The 13292-nt window shown below is 39.1% G+C and overlaps 1 protein-coding gene across 2 annotated transcripts in view; it reads right to left on the bottom strand.

Moving 5' to 3' along the window:
- Positions 1–7011: 7011 nt before the first annotated feature.
- The window catches only part of tsc22d2 (TSC22 domain family 2), a 39185-nt gene continuing 32904 nt past the window's right edge, over positions 7012–13292 (bottom strand). For both annotated transcript variants that reach the window (XM_010778666.1, XM_010778665.1), the window contains 2 exons: positions 9826–9877; positions 7012–9375 (listed from right to left, as the gene is read on the bottom strand). In XM_010778666.1, coding sequence (XP_010776968.1) covers positions 9076–9375; positions 9826–9877 — 352 coding nt within the window. In that variant the 3' untranslated portion in view covers positions 7012–9075. The remainder of the gene's footprint in view (positions 9376–9825; positions 9878–13292) is intronic.

Genomic DNA, 13292 nt, shown 5'->3' on the forward strand with positions numbered 1-13292 from the left:
TCAGTACACCAACACATGAGGAGGAATTATTTGTGGACAGGATAACTTAACAGGTCATACGCAATACTTGAGCAGGTGTTGTCTGTTTGAATTCATTAAAAAAATTAACCAGCCCCCCATACCTATATCATTGTATAAAAATTGATCATTTAAAATTAAGATCTGTAATAAATCCATGACAGAGAAAATGCTAAATTGACTTGGACAATGCAGTCTAACTGACTTACTCTAAACTACACAGTCTTACTTACGCCAACTGTTTCTTATTCATTTTCTAAAACCGAGCAGGGCTAGGCAGCAGCATCACGAGTTCAGCTACCTAGCCAACTAGTCAAATCAAATCATGTAACTTGGGAACAGAAAGGCTGCTGAATGTTTGAGAACATTCTCCTCGTAAAGAGCATAATAGGTTTATCCATACAGCCTATGGTTTACCCAACAATAGTGGTCTGTCTGTCTGTATGTAACATTTAATGTTTGCATTTGGTTGTAAAATACAAATTATGCCATACTAAATATACGGATTTTAGAAACTAAACTGTATTTGCATCATTCACTCTTAAGAGTCTCTTTCGGCACCACTTTGTAGACATTTAGTAAACATCTCCAGCATTTCCTCTTAAACAAATTCTTCCAGTAATCGTATAGTCATCTAACATGATTTATATATTATTTCACTGTAAAACAAGCACATAGCTTGATACATTTGCCGAAATCATACATATCAATTAAGTTAATATCTGGCACAACACAAGCAGCGACGTCTCGCGTGGCGTCAACATCATCTGACAGCTACGGTTAGCTGTTAGCAGCTACAGTAGGTGTTAGCTTTCAGTTAGCGCTGTTACAATGCCCTGGATGTTAGCGAACAAAATGCAACCAAACTTTCACTTTTTGATTCTTCAGTTAGTCTTTGATTCAAGGCAAGTTGACACGCCTCGCAGCTATTTAATGCCGCTTGCTTAAAGTAATCAGGTTAGCCTAGCCTAGCTTTGCGACTAGCACTCGATCGTCATTACAGTTAATCCACCAGTATTCTAGCTAGCTAGCATGCTACCGTTGGGAGTTGGCTATCCAACGTTGGTACAGTGCTTCAGTTAAAGTAAGCTGCCGCTTCAAATGCTATCACATGTGGTCTTTGCTAAACCATCAAGTTGGTTCTAAATATTACAGTTAGTTGGTTTACTTTTTATCAATGGTCTCTCGTAGCACAGCTAGCCGGGTCACCACCCCAGGCTGTCACTCACCTGCGCTCCTCCGCCTCTTCCTCTGCCGATATCTCCATGTCCTCCGGACGGAATAGAGTACCGTAGAAAGCTGCCAGCTTTCCCGATAACTCCAATATGGTATGTTATACTAAGAAGCTCTACCTCGGAGGTAGGAGTTGCTAACCGGACTTCCAGTCTTCCGCCATCTCTGCCCCGCCTGTCCAAGCTAAGAACCAAAACAGTGAGGCCGCGTGATCTGCTGTCAGGAAGTGGGCGGGGATGTTGTCCTCTGCTCGACCCTCTTTTTAAACCATGTTAATGATTTTCCCCTTTGTTGTTTAGGAAATATGCTGGCGTTTGCAGGACTGGTAGTATATCAAATGCTTAAGTGACTGGTAAGAGAAAACACCTTCATTTATAGACCCAAGACATCTGAACGGAATACACCTTGGTTATTACCGCCACCTGCTGTTTGTGCATTTGCATTTCTTCTTCTTCTTCTTTCATGTTTATTGGCGGTTGGCAAACCAAGTTGTAGGTGCATTACCGCCACCAACTGGACTGGAGTGTGGACAAGAGACTATGCAGAAAACAATAAACAAAACAAACAAAACAAAACAAAGAACCAAAACTCTAGATTATTTTAAATGTATCAATTTCTCTGAGAAACGTAATAATCTCACAATACATATTGCCTGATGTTTTCCCTAACAGCCCTGATAGCGACAAGTCATGGAATTTTGCTTTCTTCCGTGTCTGGAAAAGCAAATGTATCTGAGTAGCCTACTATATTTCCTGCCAAGCAGTAAAACATGCTCAACAGTTTCTGGCTGGCTACAGTGTATACACTTTCGGTTGGATGCTTTTCTATTCTAGGCCTACTTAATGTATGATTGAGACCTGTATGACCTATTCTCATCCGAGAAATGACATTTTCCTCCCTTCATGCATTTCCATTTGTGACTGCTGCCCCCTGTTTGAACTCACACGTCTTACTCTTTTTGGCACAAGCAAATATCGTAGAACAGCGTCTGATCTTCCAGCAACATCCAGTGACTGCTCCATGGGAGTTAATTTCTCACTGTCGAACAGTGGTGTAAGCTAAAGTAAATCCATAACATTCACCTGTTTGTTACTTACAAATTATGTATCACTTGTATATTCTTATGGCACTATTCTATTTTCTTCTATTTACTTACACTATTTTATCTGTTTTATTGTGTTGCACTGCTGGAGGAGCCTGGGACCTAAGATTTTCATCGACATAACAAAACTGTATTTACGAATGACAATAAAAGCCTTGAATCTTGAAAAAAAGTTACTGAGTAGATTTACTTTACTTTAATAACATTTTGAGGGACTTATACTTTACTTAAGTATTTCAATGTTATGCTACTTTGTACTTTTACCTCACTACAATTCAGAGGCAAATTGTGTACTTTTACTCCACTACCTGTATTTATTACCTTTGGTTACTTTGCAGATTTGGATTAATGATGTAAAATTTAAACAACACTTAAATGAAACTTAAGTTAAATCCCAAGTCAAATTGTACAGCTACCCTGCAGTTTACAAAGTAATTACAGTTGGCTGCACCTTCACTAGCTTTGATAACACTAATGCATCAATAATTATAATCAAAACATATAATATATTATTCTGAAATGGACCGATCTGCATAATGAGCCCTTTTACTTTTGATACTTAAGTATATATTGATGCTAATACTTTTGTACTTTTACTTGATTAACATTTTGAATGCAGGTATTTTACTTAAAGGGGACCTATCATGCAAAATGCACTTTTTTATGTCTTTTATAATATGTGTCCCCGGTGTGTCAGGGAACTCACACAGCGTCAGAAAATAAAACCCTCTCTCTTCTCCTCCGTACCCAAATCTCTAAAAACGGGGGTGCAACGGAGCTGATCCAGATTTGCGTCCGATATGACGTAATATCGGAAATGTGGACCCACGGCACTATCAGAAAGTTGCTATCAGAAACAATGCCCGACTGTTTTGGACGTAATATGGTCGGTGTTTACATTAGCATCGCTAACACTCAGAGCTAACCTGCCTACTGGAGAGAGCATGTGTGTGAAAAAGCTGGATATAAAAAGGAACTCACCTTGTGGTACCGGCAAGAGAGAAAGCCTTTGAGCTCCATACTGTTTCAGAGATAATCCTTGATAATCCATGATATGGCGTTTCATCACGGCAGTATTTAGTTTAGGCAGTAGCTGCCGGGTCCCGCATGAGCTCAGCCCATGGATGTATAATAAGAACTGGATACAGCGTGGGAGGCGGGGCCTCGTTTATTCCTATGAGAGTTGCTCATTGGCGCATGAAGACAAAATGGCCCAATTTTTGAGAGCGAAACGTCACGAAAGTATTCATATAATCATATAATCCGTTCTTATTGTGCATCCATGGGTAAAGGTAAAACTCATGTAGTACTGAACANTTTTTTTTTTTAAACCTTTATACCCAAAGTCAGCACTTTTGAAACAGGAAATGAAATAGAGGGATATGACGCATGGCTAGAATGGGTGATCTGTTTGGTATTTTGAGCAAAACACTTCATAGACATGTTTTTTATATTTTTTTATATATCTGAGACCTGTGCTATTGCCTAGAAATAGCATGATAGGTGCACTTTAACAGAGTATACACTCTGGTACTTAATTAGTTACAAGATCTGAGTGTCTTCCACCTCTAAATATAAGCTATGACTTGCTATTTCTTCCACTTTAGTTTCATATGATACCCACATGATGGCACCAAAGTCTGTTCATTGTTATTACCATGTGCTCACATTTAATCACTTGAAGATAGTGATCACTGTAACCGTCACTCTCATCACCAATAACTGCTGGGTGTGGATGTAGTTGACTCAATGGTGAGTAATTGATCTTGCATACAACAAACACATTCCCGCAAAGCATAAATCACGACTTCTTCCTCTGTGTTAAGTGACAAAATGACAATCGGGATTCTGTAGCAATGTTAAGTGAGGCTGAGACAAGAGAAATGCAAAATATTCACTTGTATATTGCCCTCTAAAAATACATGACCTCTTTGGAAATCTGTTAAAACCCCTGTGGGTGCAGCTTCACACTGTGCAAACGCAACAGAAACAAGTTAAAATAGGGATACATTTCTAAAGTACTTAAATCCTTATAGCAGCTTTTAATTTCTTTATTTACATGTTTTATATATCATTCCAAGCTCCAAATATATGTGTATAGGCAGTATTCAGAAAGTATACTTTAGACTAGTAATATGCAATGCCAAGACTTTTTTACACATGTCCTGCAGTATTGTCATGTAAATATGTACGATTGTGCAGAATTGGCCCTTTCAGAGTGTTTGTTTTTCTATGTAATTATTGAATGATTGGTCTTGATGCATAAACATGTAAACAGCATTTTGATTTTCAGGCGGATGTCATGCAATTCAGTATAAAGCACATTAACTTTTCAGCAGTATTAAGTGTTCTTTTTTAATTAAAATATCTTGCTTTTCCCATTAATGAAAAAATATTTTTACATATTTTACGGAAAAATGTAAATATGGAAAAGTTCAATTGTAAATGTATGGGTAAAACTAAATCGAGTGGAGCAAATATGTAAATCTGAAAACATTCAAAGTACACAAGAAACAAGTACCTCAAAATGTAACTTTTTGCATAATTGACACATTCTGCTTAAGGTCCATATGTGACATTCAGGACATGTCAGAACAACTTGATGATAAAGTCCTGAGCCTGCATTTGCTCACAGTTACGCGGAAACACACCTTGCTTTACCACGAGTGTTTGTGAGCAGCTGTGACTCAGAGCTGCTAACCGCTGCAGCATGAACACAGATGATGAGTATGTGAGGAGGAGATCACACTGTGACAGAGCCTGGTTCATCCAGTTATCTTAGTTTTGCAATAATGTGCCGGTTAGGTCCAAATGTTGCCTTTTTCATTTTTTTCATGCTCTTAAATGGCGACATACAAAACTACATTCAGAGGGTTTAGCATAAATCTGTCTTTGAGTTTCTTTATGTAATTGAATGATCTAATGTTCATGTTGTACAACACAATCCTCATCTTTCCTTATGTCACTCTTAGGCCGGTAGAGTTATGTTCAACTGAATTAAACAAGGTTCTAACAAGATTTTTAACACGATAAAACAAGGATACACAAATTAAATGTATGTCAAAAGGATATTCCCTTTTTGTATTTTACAGCAATTAGTATGTTGTAGGTAAATGGTAAGTAATGCACAATGTGTAATTGAGGAGTATACAAATGATGCAGGTTATGAAGATAGGAGCTTTGGAGAGAAACCAAGCCTATTTAAAAGGGTCAGAGGTCAACCTTTGCTACTAAGAAGGGGACAGGATTGTGACTCGATTATTCTGGAAAAACCCTGATATTTCTTGCTCTTAAACCACGTGCTTTCTGTTTAGAAATATAACGCTCCTACCAGTTAAAAATGATTCAATTAGTTTTGAGTCCACAGGCCACTGTCATTTAAAGGAACAAAGGGTGGGAAATAATAAGATTAGCAGTATTGTTGCATTTTTTGTCCCGGTCACTGGTTTAGTTGAGAGATCATTTAATTATCCTCCCTGAAGTGAGATTCTGCACACTAACTGAAGCAACATCGTCTTCCCCACTTCAGACCAGACCGTGAGCCATGGGGGAGGCATGTAAGACCGATGATTTGCATGCAACTGTGATGAAACTGAATACCAGGCCCACTTACGCAAGTGATTTATTATAGCACACATTTTTTCTTTGTTGAAAAGCGAGTATGAGGTTCACAGTTTGACTTGACGTGACAGTCTCTGCTTAAACACAACACTGAGTAAGTACCTGGAAAAAATGTAACCTTCAACACAGTTACGGAAAACACAAGCTCTGACTAATTAACTATTTGGCACCATAAAGGAATCACTAATTAAGCTTCTTTGATGTTTAAAGTATACACTGACAATTTAATGACTATTTTTGAGTTGACATGCTTTAAAATGAACAACGGGTGCAGTGGCTGCCAGCTTCGGGGTGATATAATTTCACATAACGGCATTGCTTTGAAAATTACAACCTTTCTTCCAAGTATGAAGTGATAATTGATGTCTGACATGATAGATAGGTGATGAGTGACTAAGGATAAATCCTTTCAGATTTTACACGTTCCTCTGTACCAGTTTTCAGCTTTGTTTCTACAGGTTTTATGTATCTTCCAAGCGATAGATTTATAGATGTTTCGTATACCTAATAACTGATTAAATCATTACTAAAGGTAAATAAAACTTGATATTTAGACATTTCTTCAGATTGTTGTTTCACATTTGAGCTGAATTTAAAGCTTTCTGCTCAATTTGTTGTTCATAGATTGTGATTAAACCACCAGTACAATACTTTTTATTAGGATTTTTATTTATTTAAACATTTCGTTTTTCATCATATCAATGTCTAAAAAAAGTCTTTGCACAAAGGATTACTGTATACACTCGATTGAATGTTTTAATTGTAGAAATTTGAATTTTATTTGCTATGTAATTGTATATAATGATAAGTATTGCACTGTATATTTTTGATGTCACTTTCTCCAGCAAATGTATTTATTTTACTTATTGATGGTTTACCATGTAAAAAAAATTAAATGTTTGTGAAAGCGAAAGATAATTATCTTTGAATAAAAGGAACATTTTCAGTATTTTGTAAGCCTATGTCTGTAATCGTATTCTTTGCATGTGTTTGAAGGTTTTACCTGGTAGGCGAATAAAAGAAGCATGAAGACATTCTCTTAATAAAACAGTAATTTATTTTTGACTGAAAACTAAAATTGTTTGAACAGCACATTACAAGGGCATTGTTAAGATATTTTCTCCAAGGCTCAGTGATCACTTTCATACAGTACACTTGGCATGTACACTGCATCTCCTTCAAATGAAAGGAAAAAATATATAAAGAGAAAAGAAATAAGCCTGTTTGCAAAAAAAACTAAAGGAAATCAAAGAGCACGTCCCATAGAAAGATGACTGATTGTACAATTACCAAGCATTTTGGTTTGGTTCTAAGCCACAGAGAAAGAAACCGACTCGCCTGACGACAGCAGGCGACGGCACAGGAGGCACAAAAGACGTGACACGTACAGGACATCCCATAATATGCTCACACACAATCAACTGCGTTCCAGCTTTAAAGTGTGAAATGCTCAATAGTTTCCATTGTTGCTATTTTTTTGCGGATATTGTTGCTATTTTTTAAATCTTTGTAAGCAAAGTGCACACTACAATCGAGATCTAAATGCTGCATTCATTTAATACATTAAAATCTGCAATGTAACAAAACCTTTTCTCTGCGTCTGCATAACAGCATTAACACGAAAAAAAAAAAAAAAAAGGCTCCTTTTCTGACTACTGTTTTGTGCACAAGGCCCTGACAAACACCTTGCCATCATTTTTTCTTTCCCTCACTGACTTACTCCACCCATTGTTCCCTTTCTCTTTCATAAATCCTTCCACAATCGTTCACAGACTGACAGCTTGACATAAAATAAGAGTGCTGGATAAAACACGAGGTAAGAAAGTGGTTTGATTATAGATCATGCAGAACATGCAGAACGGCAGCAAAACAAATAGAGGGAAGGAGAGTGTAGGAAAAAAAAAGTGTGCATTTATATATATATATAAAAGAAAAAAAGAAAAGAAAAAAGACTTGCACAGCTTTGCGTCTTTGGTTATAAAGTAGGTCGAACAATTTTTTTCACAGCTTTTTATACCCAACCAAACCCTCAAATTATTTTTAGTTTTGACAAAGTCTAGAAAAAAAGTAAATTAATAGTTTTCTTTATCGAAACATCCCATCACATCTTAACAACAGGTGTTCTCCTGTACAAACCCTCCTTGCTCTTAATACTTTATACTTTACAAAATATACATTCAAACCTGGATTTCACCTAATGTAAGCTCGGCTTTAGTGTTAGCATTATTTCATGAGAAATGTTCTATGATGGAAATTATTGCCTACTTATTGAGATCTACATTTTGCAAAAGGCTACCCAATTCAATACCTGACAGATTCTAAAATACCAAAAAGAAAGGTTTTTTTTGTTTGTTAATAAGTATCTCCAAGACATTGTCCATTTACATTATGAAAATAGCAGCCCTGAAATAAATAAATGCAAATACTAAAACTGAACTATGGAAAAAGTATAATGATTCATGTCAAAGTATGGTGGCTCTGAGAAAGCAACACAAGCTTTTGTTGCAGCATATAAGAAGCCAAGGCTCTCGACTCGACCCACTGAAGCCGAAGCACACGCCGGCTTCCCCCCCCGCTCAGGGAGGACGAATCGTCTCCCCCGCTTCTCCGTCGGCTCTGTGGCCTCTTCCAGCGCATGAGTGATGTTTGGTTGGGGATACTGGAAGGACAGTCCCTGCTGGAGCCTCATCACTGCGCTGCCCCGCCCTCTTCTATCACTTGTTGCCCCAACAAATCTCTCCCCGTGCCGTTTGACCCCATCCTCTTGCCCAAGAACAGTATGCAGTTTTATGGTGTGCACCGCCTCCCCTGCTTCTTCTTCTTCTTCTACAGCTTTGCAGGGATAGAATAAGACTTTAAGGGGTGGTTAATGTCTTAATAACAGGAAGCCCAGTGACGGCAAGGTGCACACATTGAAGCATGGCTCTTGGTGGCAAATAAAAGATGTTGCTGTTGTTGATTTTTACTCAAATGGAGCATATTGAACACAGAGACGAGACTTTTGCCTTAATGAAGCTAAGGGGACGGTAGCAGTTGTTGTCATTTCTAACAGGATCTTCCACTCCTGTCCATGGGAGGTGTGTTAACTAGGGGAGATTGGATCACGCCGAGGTGATGTTGGGCTGCTGAGGGATGCTCTGACTTGCATCGTGGTGCGCTAAGGGGTTGTTGTTGTTGTTCTTGTTGACGAGCGGGTGTTGCTGCTGCAGGGGCGGCGACGTGCTGCCGGACGTGTTGAGCTGACTGGAGAGCTGGCCCAGCTGATCCGTGTTGGCCAGCGACTTCAGCACGGCGTTCTCCCGCTCCAACATCGAGTTCCTCTCGTACAGCTCCTTGATCTGCTCCTTCAACACCTCCACCTCCTCGCGAACAGCATACATCAGGTGGCTCTTCACCAAGTCCTGAAAGGGAGAGGGAGGATAAAAGGAGAACTACATTTAGCACACAATCATGCAGAGTTCATCCTCTAACAATGACATATCATAAATTAAAGTGGAAAAGTGTGATCTCTTTTTGGCAACATCTGCAGTGCTAAAATATCTTTGTTACGTGTGTGTGGGGGGGGAAATCACCTGTCAATCAAACTGGTGGTGAATTCCAAGTAATGTATTGTGTTTTTCTAGACTGCAGAAAGCTGGTTGTTCATAACAGTAATTACGGAAGCATTAGGAACCTAATACCTGCTATAACAATAAATGTGCCACAGATGAGTTTTATGCGTATCGTTTAATGAGTCATCTAGAGATTGGCACAGAAACCAATCAAGTGAAACAGGTCACTGTTCAAGCTGTCAGACACAGTGCGTCACTTAACCACATGTGTTGTAACTTTTACAGCTGTGTAAAACTCACCATTGCTTGTTCAATCTTGTTATCGATGGCAACAACGCTGGCACCGGATGCACTGTAGAGAGAAAGAACGACAGTTGTTACAAGATACCAATCTCATGTCTATCACAAACTTTAGATAGGCATCAGGTATCTTTCACATCCACCGACAGACATTATCTGTTCCATTGAGGGCCAAAGGTTACCTCAGAGGATTTCACTGGGACTTCAGAAGGAAACAAATCACATTTCCTGATGAATGAATCAACCATCACATTTTTCCAGAGAATGAGGAACAGATATGAGATTAAACCAAGAGATCAAAAAAAAGTCATACTATTTTTTGTGCACTTTAGAAAAAGAATAACCCAGATTTAGAGACCTCTGTGTGGTCTGAACAAAGTTCTTAAAATTGGCTAAAAATAAAAAAATAATTACATTTAAATACTGCTTCCCAACTTGGGACCTCCCGCCCAACTATTTCCGTACTGAAATGTCTGCATTTAGCCTTCACCCTGACACGAGAATACGGATATTGTTGTCGACAACAAAGAATCCCACCTGTTATCTGACCAATGTGTAGTTGTGAGTCAATTGGAAACACACTCATTGGACAAGGTGTACATTTCCATTAAGATTTTGGTACCTCCCATGTCACCTTTCTTCAATAAAAACAGGTGTTCAACTCATGCAGTCAAGAGTGTGTCATGTATGAATCAGTGTAATCGCACATTGGAAGAAATTAAATCCACACCTTTAACAAAAATACTTCCGTTTAGAAACAGAGCCTGATAACAATGCCGCTGGAGATTGTTTAAATATTGACTATTGACATTTCAGCGGTAAGCGGTGGTATCAACTTGCATCTGTGCAGGACTCCTCCGCAGTGAAAGCAGATCCCAGACAGGCAGTGTGTCTCGTCTCCTGCAGGACGTGTGTTTCGGGTGCGGCTGCTGTCTCCAGCCAGCGACCCGTTTGTCTCTTAAATCTCATTTTTCTCCGGTCAACAAACACATTTTATCGTGGTTTAGCAAAAATGTTAAGCCTCTACGCCGCTGTATCCCGCTCCGTTAGAACGTTTCCTAAAACACACTTCAGAGCAGCGCAACATTGTCCAGCCCCTCCCCCTATAGCGAGAGCAACAAAGACAAAACGCACTACTTCAGAAAAAAACTAAAGATTGTCAACTTACTGCCAAGCCAAAGATTAGCGTACAACAAAAGCGATGCACAGTTTCACCTTTAACCTCCCGGGGAGACAGCAAACCCAAACTCTGTTTATCCTTCTCTACAGATAAGGCTGTGGTAAACATCTGCTGTTTCGATGGGAGGAAACCCGGAGACTGACGCGATCACTCCGCTAGACGGAGCTCTGAACGAGGCTGGGACACCACAGGGAACATCATGTGAAAACTGAGTTTATTTGTGATAAACCCATGGTATACCAAAGAGAAATAACCGCATTTTTTCTATAACTAGTCAAAATGCAGAAAACCTGTTTCCTTAAATCAAGCTATCCTATACTCACAGACGGTATAACTGGGTACTATGAATATGGAGAAAGCATGTCTCCGTGTCCAAACATCCTTTATCCACAAACGTCATGGAAGCTGACAGGGAAAGTAGGCTAAATATTCACTTTTTGTGACATTAATATGTAACGTAAGAGATGGGTAGAGCTTTAAAATGATAAAAACACCCAACTGGGAAATTCGTCAAAACCATTAAGTAACCCAAGAGAGTTATATATACATGTATAATATTATTCCATTAAATAGGTGAACATCACAAGGAGCTCCAAAATGGACTCGTGGGCAGCCCGGGGGGGGGGGGGGGGGCCCGCTGCCCACGACGCGCTTGTAAGCCTACGTGCACCTCATCATGCACGCTGGAGTCTGTTTTGGAGCTCCTTGTGATGTTTTGGGAACAATGTTCACCTATTTAATTGAATAATATTATAAATGTATATATAACTCACTCGGGGGTAGACCTGCATGCCGAACAGATGATAGCAAAACACTCCAAACAACCGGGGCATAAAGCGAGAGCAGATTAGATTACAACCATGTCAGTTACATTGGTACAGGGGGAGTTTTCCACAACGTTTTCAGATTGAATAACTATTATATTGCTCAGACATCTAAATAACATACTCAGATATTTAAGGATAAACATAAGCAAACGCAGAGACCATAAGAAGTACAAAAAGACTGTTACTAGGAGATGACAGTAAACTAAAGCGATAGTACACAACTTCTATAAAGTCAGTTACCTGGCGCTCCTTGCTCGGTAAGGCACGAACCGCCCTGAATATGTCGGTGAAGTTACCGGAGAGCAGGGTAGTCGGTAGTTCATTATGCAGCTCATGTTTTCCCAAACTTTCTGTAAAACTGCTATACAACTCCACTGAGTGTCAACACACGAGTGCTTCTTGTTTGCATTGAGCGGAGTGTATTACAACTCTGGCCAGTCACATGGCGCGAACGCAAAAGGGGCGGAGTCCAGCCTCCCTCCTTACAATTACTCACTTTACTTTACTTTACTGATGGAAGACTCTAAACTAATGACGGTATTCAATGATTCTGTCTGCCAGCAAATATACAGTGCAAGCCCAGACACACATGAGACTTTATTCAAAGGAAAAACGTTAGTTAAAAAGGAGTGTGTTTAGTTTACACTGGAAGAAGTAAGTTTGTTCCTGTTTGTTTGTTTGTTTGTTTATGTTAAAGTTGAAACATGTCAAACCAGAGTTGGAAGCATTTGCAAACAAATGAGCAATTAAAAAAAAAAAACTTAATCTCACTAGCCTTTTATTTCAATAATGTTTTTCTACATGTTGACTGTTCAGTGCACTTGTAATGCATCTCTTTCCATGGTTATATAGACTAATTTATTCCCTTTTTTAAAATGCATGTCACATGAGTTTTACAGCCTAACCTGGATAAACCCACCAATTTAAGTCATAGGTTCAATAGTGTGTAGAGAAAAAACTAGATGCAACACCAAATTCCCTTGGACAAAGCTAACAAGCAAAAAGCTTCAGTGTGGTCTTTGACTTGGATCTTAAGATTTAGGCTCATGCATCTTACGAAATCTGCGTTTTATCACCTGAAAATGTTGCTAAAGTTCAACCATTTCACTCTGTGATTGAAACAGAGGGATTAATGCACTCTTTTATATTGAGCTGGCTGGATTCCTGTACTGCTCTCTATCTGGTCTACCTAAAACAGACCCACTCCTGTTTTGAAGTCCATAGATTGGTTTCCTGTCAGTTTCCATGTCGTTTTTTGAAATCTTTGAAACTGGTTTTCAAAGGTCTGGTTGTTAAAGCGGCTTGTAAGTCTCACATGCTTACAGTGTTTGGTCCTGTGCGGCCCCTCAGGTCTTCTGGCACCAGTATGTCACTTATTCCAAAGTGCAAGACTTAAAAATGTTGGCCAGTCAGCTTTTAGTTTTAATGCTCAGAGCTGCTGGAAGCATTGAAGCCCGGCC

This window comes from Notothenia coriiceps, unplaced genomic scaffold (genome assembly GCF_000735185.1).
Source record: "Notothenia coriiceps isolate Sejong01 unplaced genomic scaffold, NC01 NC01_scaffold00019353, whole genome shotgun sequence".
NCBI lineage: Eukaryota > Metazoa > Chordata > Actinopteri > Perciformes > Nototheniidae > Notothenia > Notothenia coriiceps.